Source organism: Limulus polyphemus, unplaced genomic scaffold (assembly GCF_000517525.1).
Source record: "Limulus polyphemus unplaced genomic scaffold, Limulus_polyphemus-2.1.2 Scaffold581, whole genome shotgun sequence".
Taxonomy (NCBI): Eukaryota; Metazoa; Arthropoda; class Merostomata; order Xiphosura; family Limulidae; genus Limulus; species Limulus polyphemus.
The window spans coordinates 236984-245357 of NW_013666191.1; the positions used below are offsets into that span (position 1 = coordinate 236984).

Genomic DNA, 8374 nt, shown 5'->3' on the forward strand with positions numbered 1-8374 from the left:
ACTGATACCTCCCTAATTAGTGCAAATATTTTTGTGGTCAGTAATTATTATCTTGATTTCTTTTCTGGTCAACTCTTACTTTGACTCTTCATGGGTGTATGGATTTTGGATAATTGAATCATGTATCCACAGGAAACACAGATTTGTTATAAGAAACAACTATTTGGATTCGGAAAGCAAATATACAGATTATTGATTAAATTTCCCATAGTGATGATTTGTCTATATGGAAAGTCATTTGTATTGTGGATAATCCAGAATGTCAGTCTCCAGTCTAACGAGGGTTAATTGTAACTAGAAAATTTATTATAAAGGTTTTTATTGTATATCTTGAATCATCTAAGTAAGTTGTATGTGTTAAATAGAGGCAAAATAAAAAAAAATCATGATTTAAAATGTGTACCAACAGGGTTCGGTCTTATGATTTATGTGAATGAAATTTTTTGTTTAATTATAGCCTACATTGCATGTCCAGTTTTGTCTAAATAAAACGTGCATGATCAGGCAACTTGTTGAAATTCTGACAATTTATTAATTTGTATATTTAGTTTGCTACTGAAGACATAAGCCTGGTGTATTTGCACATACTATAAGATTTGAAGTCGTCAGGTGAATGTCCATTATTGTCAGTGGTTTTATACTGAACGAAAATGTCACAATCTTTGTATTACAGAGTTACATTCAGAACTTAATTGAACTACTTTATTATCAACATGTATGAATAAACTTGGATCAAAACACAATTATTAAATCAAATTTTAATTTTATGTAAGTTTTAAGCTCTTAATTTTATAAGGGAATATTGGAAAAAAATCCTCAATCTCCTATAATATGAGAATCAAGACATTTGTTCTCAAGTCTTCTCACTTCTCTAATGTATTTACCACCCTTCTCTGAAGTATGGAATTTAATGTAAATTACTCATTATAATATAGATATTACTAAGGTAAAGTCAAATTTTTATAGCTTTCAACCTTATTTGTTTACAGAGTCATAAACCTGTCACATCATCTCTATCACAAATTGTCAGTAATTCTCTGACATTTTTATATTATATCATTCATAACCAATAGAAAGGAAAAGTTTTAATCTATCAGATGACATATACCACTGTTGTTTTCACTACAGAGTATTTTCAGTTTCATCATCAGTTTGAAAACTTTTCTCATGGTTTTCAGATTGAGCAGCTAAGGGAATTAAGTTAAGCCTCTCTTGCCTTAGTTAGAAAACCAGTTGAATTATAATAATTATAGAACAAATAAAGTATAAAGTTTTACTGAGAAAAAAAAGTTTCATTTTTACTTAGAAGGTTTTAAGAGGTTATGCTAATGAAATTATAAAATTTTCAGATGAAGGAAAATATTTTCAGTCTTAACATGAAAATCACTTTTCACTCAGAGCAGTCAACACTGACTCCATGCATTCATGGACAAATCTTTAATAAAAATACTTGATTAAAAAATCTTTTTTTGTGTGTGTACAAAAGACTTGAAATGTTTACCGAAATCTTGCCAAATTTCATGAAAATACACAAAACACATATAAAGTTATAATGTAGAAACTGTGTTGGTTACTTTGTGGTTAAAAAGGTTTATCACACTTACTGACCCCATTTGAAAAGAGTTAAGTGCAGGGAAAACTTTCTATTACATTTCTGAAGATTTTGTAAACAGTTTGGTTGATCTGTGATTCTATTTGTCTTGTGTTCCTCTTCCTACATGAAAGTTTGTTGAATATTTTTTTTCATTTATTTAAATTGAATGTTTTATTCATCAAAGCTGATATATTTGTTTCACTTTTTTTTTTTCAATGTTAGATCACTCAGCTACGTCACGATTTAGCTCTTAAGAATGGCCTATTGCAGATCTACACCCAAGATCTTGATACTGACTCTGAGTCCGGGTCACCAACGTGAGTGAAATGAAACAGCACATTTATAACATATGCATTTTAAATAAGAAAGTTATATTGGTGAACTTTTTTTTTGTACCATGATAATAGTAAACTGTGGTTAATGTCACAGAAAAAAATAGAGGAATTACTAACAGAGAACAAGAAAACAGTATTTTAGATTGTATTGTTTTTTTTTATCATAATACGGATAATTTGTTATTGGGATAGGATTAAGAAAGATTCAACTAGAGACTAAGAACTTTTGTTACAAATGCTATTCTTTTGTATAAATCTTAACATTATTATAACAGTTTTGTTTTTCCAATAATAAAGTTTATCAATCATTTTTTATCAATAAAAACATTGATAATAAAGTATTTACTACTTTTGCAAAAATTAAAAGTGAAGGTAACTTGATTTTATGTGAAAACAGGTACACATCACTAAGTTTTTAAATGTGGTTTGACTACAAATGTTGCAATCTAAAAAATCTACATGTATCTTGTTTTTTGCATCTATAATATCAAAAGAAGGTAGCCTCCAAAAAATGGATTAATTTCTTTAGGTGTAACAAGATACAGTATAATTTTGAGTGTATCTATATATTTTCTTAGCTTTTGGCATTCTTAACACATGTAAAGCTTAGTAATTTTGTTAACTTAAAAACCATGTTTAACATTCATTCATATTAATTAGCGAATATGAATATTGGTGCTGCAGTGATAATTTTAAGCATTCACAATTTAAGAATGTTATATTTGAATAAAAGAGAAAAATACAAAATTGTTTATATATTTTTTTTAAACAGTGAAGTTTTTATGATGAAGAATACAAGTTATTTAATTGCAATAAATGAATTATAATGCCGTGTATCATACTTCTTTTAAGTACCTGCTGTGGGTCAGTGGTAAGTTTATGGATTAACAGTACTAAAATCCAGGGTTTGATTCTCTTTGGTGAACAGAGTTGATTGTGTGTGTGGCTTTGTGCTAAGAAAAAACTTCTTTAAACTTTTCCTGTCTTACTCACTTAAAGCACTGTTTCCACAAATCTTACTAGACATTTATTTCTTTTACACAATTGGGCCTCGTTACTTTCTTTGACTGACTTAAATACTTGAGTTTATATTGTTTTATGGCATTTAACTATCAAATCCCAATGGGTAAATCCTGCACAATTGAATTAAAGAAATTATAAAAAATACACTTGTAGTAACTTCCATACATTAAAAAAAATGTCAGTTGAAGTTTATTCAATAACAAAGTTTTATTTATTTAATCTTATACATTATTAAAAAAACCTCATTGATTTTGGGTTGATTCTAGTATGTTCCAAACAAAATCATTATTGTCTGTGAATTTTTTGGATTTTTTTTACCATAATACAACCCTCATGGCTCCCTCGGAGGAAAGTCATGATAGTTTTGAACAAAATATCACTAATCGAACGACCTTGTAACTTAACACGAGTATAGTTTTATTGATTTCCAGCCAATCACTTTTTCTCAACCACAGTTGGCATAGTGTGATGTAATTGCTTGTATCTCAGTTTTGAGAAGTCATATTCTTTTTTTTTTCCTGTTCTTTTTGACTGTGGCTTCTAATTTAGCAGAGATTCTCTTGAGATTGAAACATAGTTATAAATGCTTAGCTTGGTGATTTGTTGCTAGAAGAAAATATATTTGTGAACAATTTTTGCTACAGTCATGGTCATTATAATTATTTTCTTTAAGCTGGCCTCATCATTTAATCTTCATTTAAGTTAATATGTTGCAGTATGAGAGGAAGTGTTTTTCATGGAATGAGATGAGGTAGACTTAGTTAAAATAATTTAACATTCAACTGTATCAAGTTTCATTTCACCAAAAAGGCCTTGTTTACATTCTGCATTATTGGCCAAAGGAATTACTGTATCGAACAAATAAATATATATATAAATGAATATAAAACAGGTTTAAAATATATATATAATGAAACCATCTGATTAAAAATGTTAAGTCAATTTGCTTGAAATTTCAATATGATAAAATTTATAGTTCTATAGAATAACAACTTTATAGTAAAATTCTACAAGAATTTAGGAAGACATATAAAATCAAATATTAAAATCTACAAGTAAGGTAAGCATTTTTAAATGTTCCTTTAAAATAAAAATAGCACTATGAAATCTTTTTGAATTTTCAAAGCTGCAAATTCATAAAAATATAAAATATGAAAACAAGATGTTTTATTTCTAGAAACTACATAAACTGTAGAAAGTAATTACGAAGTTTGAAACTTTCATTCAACAGTTTTGTTTTTCTACAGCAAAAAAATCATAGAACAGGTTTATTGAATTGATTTACTGGGGCATCTGCAGTATTCTGCAAACTTTCTGTTAGAAAAATTTAGAATATTTGCTCTATTTGAATAACTTTAAATGCAGCTGAAAATAAACTTTTTAAGATTCTGTAATTTGATATCCTATGAGATGTTATTCACTCTTAGACTCTCTTCATGTGATTAACTTGTAAATTATTCAATTAATGTTTATGTGTTACATATTTAATATACAAATATTTATGTACTATATATTTTGTAGTCCTAATGTTATTATTAGGATGTTTTAACACCTACAGAGAATTACTTATAGAAGCAAATATACTGGAACGTCATTGCAGATGTGAGTCATGGCACCATGGTCAACATGTCTGACACTTGTATATTTGGTTCACAATGAATTTCTAATTATTGAACAGCAAAATACAAAAAAACTTCTATAACCACTCTGTCCTTGGTCATCAGTTTGGTACCTTTGCTGCTAGTAGTATTGTGGCCCTTTACCTAACCACTCTGCCCTAGGTCATCACTTGGGTACACTCACTGCTAGTGGTATTTTGGCCCTTTACCTTAGAACACTAGCATTATTAAATAATGTTATTTATTTATAAATAATGTTAGTTATACTACCAAGCACCAAAACAAAATTGTCATATGTAAAGCTTCATATTACCATACCTGTCACATTTTGCCAGTGTTTTTATTACTATTTAACAAATGTTTGTTATATATTAATCTAATTAATACATAAATAACTAAAATAGGTATCGAGTTATTTGAATTTAGTACTGTAGATTGCTCTTAAGTTACAGAAAAACATACAAACTTGCATCATATTTAGTATGTAGCAAGCTTCAGCTAGATGTCCACAGAACAGTAAGTACAGCCTATATATACATGACTGCTACTATATCTGGTCTAGTTTTGTCTGTCTCAATCCACCATAGTGTATGAGCATGACCTTGCTAAAGAAAGTCTGCCCAGTGGCCAAACTTGAAGGGGCGGGGGGCTAATGAAAGGAATAAACCTATTCTTAAAAGTAGTTGGATAATTGAAGCAAAATTACAGTAGAATTTTAGGATAGTTAAAAATAACAGATATGGTTTTAAATTTTTGTGGTGTGATAAATGCTTGGACTTGTGTTAGAGTATGTAGTCTAGGATGAATAAAGTTATTTATATTCTTTACTCAGTTATGTTATTTACACCATGGAAAATAGTTGACTCAGCAGTAAGTATGTTTGGCTTGAATAAAAGGATAACTTTGAAAGATAGAATGCTTAGGTTGAGTTAGGAATGCTTATAAAGTGAGTTATGCATAGTTAATAAGTATTATTTTAATTTGTAAAATAAATTTTCATAATATTCTATGAAAAAGTGGAGGAATTATTAATGTTATACATTTTAGTGTATTGACCACTAAATTTAAAAAATGCTTTGTGTAATTTGTTGAGGGAAAACTTCTACTCTACTCAAAAGTTTATGTGGTATGTTTGAACTCTCTCTCTCTCTAAAATCTTCCAAATTATAACAAATACTAGAATATCTAATAAGTTGTGATAGGTAAATATTATAGGATATCTTCTTTAGAATGTTTTTGTCTGGAAATTGAAAGTTTATAACTTTAATATTAAAATCTTATGTTGTAAACCTTGAAGGAAAATGACTAATATCACTGATGCTTAAGTTGGGGTAATGTCCTTCATTAGTACTGTTGATGTTTCAGGAAGGAAAGGGGAATGGTCAACTGGGAACTACTGACTAGAAAAGTGCAAGACTTGGAGAAGGAGAACATACAACTCAGACAGGATGTTAGTTCTTTACTTTACAAGCCATTATTATGTCAGTGTCTGTTGTACACATTAATGTTAATGTTACCATGCCTTATAGACACTCATGTTTTTGTGTTAATTTGCAGAATTTGTAAATTTGCAGCTAGTTATACAGAAAATGGAACTTCACAGTTAGCCATTACTAAATCAATTATCTAAAGTCAGGTAATATGAACTATCACATAGACTCTAATAGACTGGACTCTAATATGTACACTTTGTGTCATCCTAAGCTTTTTTTATTGTATTTGCTAAACTTACACTTTTTATGTTTACTATAGGCTGTTATGCAATCTGTCAGTATTGAAGAAGAAGAAAAGAAAGAAATGCAGCTGATCAATGACTTTGTTAAAGAACTTAGTAAGTCAAGTACATGTTTGAAGATGTTTACCATGTCAAACTTTTGCTAGAGGTGTTACAGCAAATTTTATTTAGGATTTATTGAGGTTGAGGATAAGAGTGACAAAATTTTGATTTAAAATATATACAAAGGTAATGTTTAATTATACAAGAAAAAATAAGACCATGACACATCGAAGTAAAAAGTGCAGTGAACACCAAGTTCATGACTGTTGACCTACCTGTAGTTAGTATAATATATGTAGGGTAGACATAATGAGTTTTCTTTGGTTTAACTGATGTGTTAGAAAGAGCAAGACTCCTTTTTTATAGAAATATGCTTCTATGATGATAGTTCGAGACAAGAACTAGTGTTTGTATGTTTTTTTATTAACAGTATTGATTATAACAGTTAGTATATCAAATCTAATTAATTTTTATCTTTATTTTGATTTTTTGTTTACTATTACACTTTTATTTAAGGATTGTTTTGCATTGTTAACTTGGAATTTGTATCTTGTGACATTACTTACTAGTTAACTTTCTAGTAGTTTTCAGGAAACTCCCACCTTTACTTACATGCATTCAAAGTTCTCTGACATGTTTAAGAGAAAGCTAATCCAGAGGATACTACATTGGATTGAAAACTTGAAGGACTTTATCTGTCTGTTGAATTGAGAATAATACTTTGAAGTACTAGTGAAGTTCTTTTTTAGGATTATTTTTGCCTTCATGTCCATGTTGTACTTTGTTGTTCAATTGTACTTTGATGGCTTATGTTTAGACCTCGGTTATTTCTTTTTATATTTTCATTCCTTTCATATTTTGTTTTGTAGACTTGTTCATATGAGCCTGCCTTCTGCTGCTCTTCTTTTCATGTGTCTTCTCTACTAAGTTCTTACTGTATCATTAAATAAGTTCTTTGATTATTCTGAATTTTGTCTTTTCAGAACATTATCTGAAAATCTTACTGTAATTTTCATAACAATTACTCTTGAGTTTCACTTGACTAATCTAGTTTGTTTTTCTTTTATATTGTGTTTTGGTGGTTATGTTTAAAAGTCATTGTAATGGTTAGTGGCCTATATGATCATTTCAGTCTAACCTTCAATTACTTACATTTTTCTATATTATGACAAAATACAAATTTGTTTATATTTTGTATTTCAACTATTAGCCTACTTTCTGTCTTGAGAAGGACTTCTTGTGGTGGTAGGGCTGGGTTTCAAGGTTGGATCTTTTTGTTAGAAAGGAAGGTGTACTGGGATCAAGTGGATACCACACCAGTACTTTTTAGGACATTCCTGAAGATGGAAGCAAACTAGCAGCTGAAATGTAGAAATTAATTAACAATTAGGCTTAAGTGGTCATATAGACTACCAACTATGACTATCTAAACCCTTCTGAGCTACCCATGTTTTTTATCAGGCTTTGTGTGGTGTAATATGACAGTTGTTCCTGTTGTAGAATCAGGATTCTACAGTTTAAACTGTCAACATAGTAAGCAAAGCTATTCTGTATTACTAGCTGTATACCCAAACTGAGCCAGTCATGAAGTGAGATCAAGAAGTATTATTCTTGCGAACAAAATTATTGATCCAATGTTGTACATACTTCTCACTAGATTCAATCTAAGTCAATAGAGAATTGAGTTTAAAGTTGTTCACTATTATATTTAGATGTCATGTTGTGTGTTTTACCCATTAATGATCAGTCTTTTCCATTAAGTGTTATGCAGAATAAATACAGTTGTAAGTTATTTTATTTTTTCTTTATAACTGATGCCCACTTTTACTGCATAGATTACAATTGAATCACATTGCATTTGCCATAATTCAGTTGTAGATTTGTTGATGGTTTTGTTAACAAAAAAGGAACAATTTTATACAATCCTAGTTATCTTTACACTTGTATTTTTCTAACAAAAGGTACACTGTTGTGTGCAAAAATTTGCTATGAAAGTGCAAGCGGGTAGCATGTTTATCTTAACTAC

At 29.3% G+C, this 8374-nt stretch overlaps 1 protein-coding gene across 7 annotated transcripts in view; it reads left to right on the forward strand.

Moving 5' to 3' along the window:
* The window catches only part of LOC106459250 (trafficking kinesin-binding protein 1-like), a 74071-nt gene that overhangs the window by 37035 nt on the left and 28662 nt on the right, over nucleotides 1–8374 (forward strand). For all 7 annotated transcript variants that reach the window (XM_022385703.1, XM_022385704.1, XM_022385705.1 and 4 more), the window contains 3 exons: nucleotides 1817–1911; nucleotides 5937–6021; nucleotides 6324–6402. In XM_022385703.1, coding sequence (XP_022241411.1) covers nucleotides 1817–1911; nucleotides 5937–6021; nucleotides 6324–6402 — 259 coding nt within the window. The remainder of the gene's footprint in view (nucleotides 1–1816; nucleotides 1912–5936; nucleotides 6022–6323; nucleotides 6403–8374) is intronic.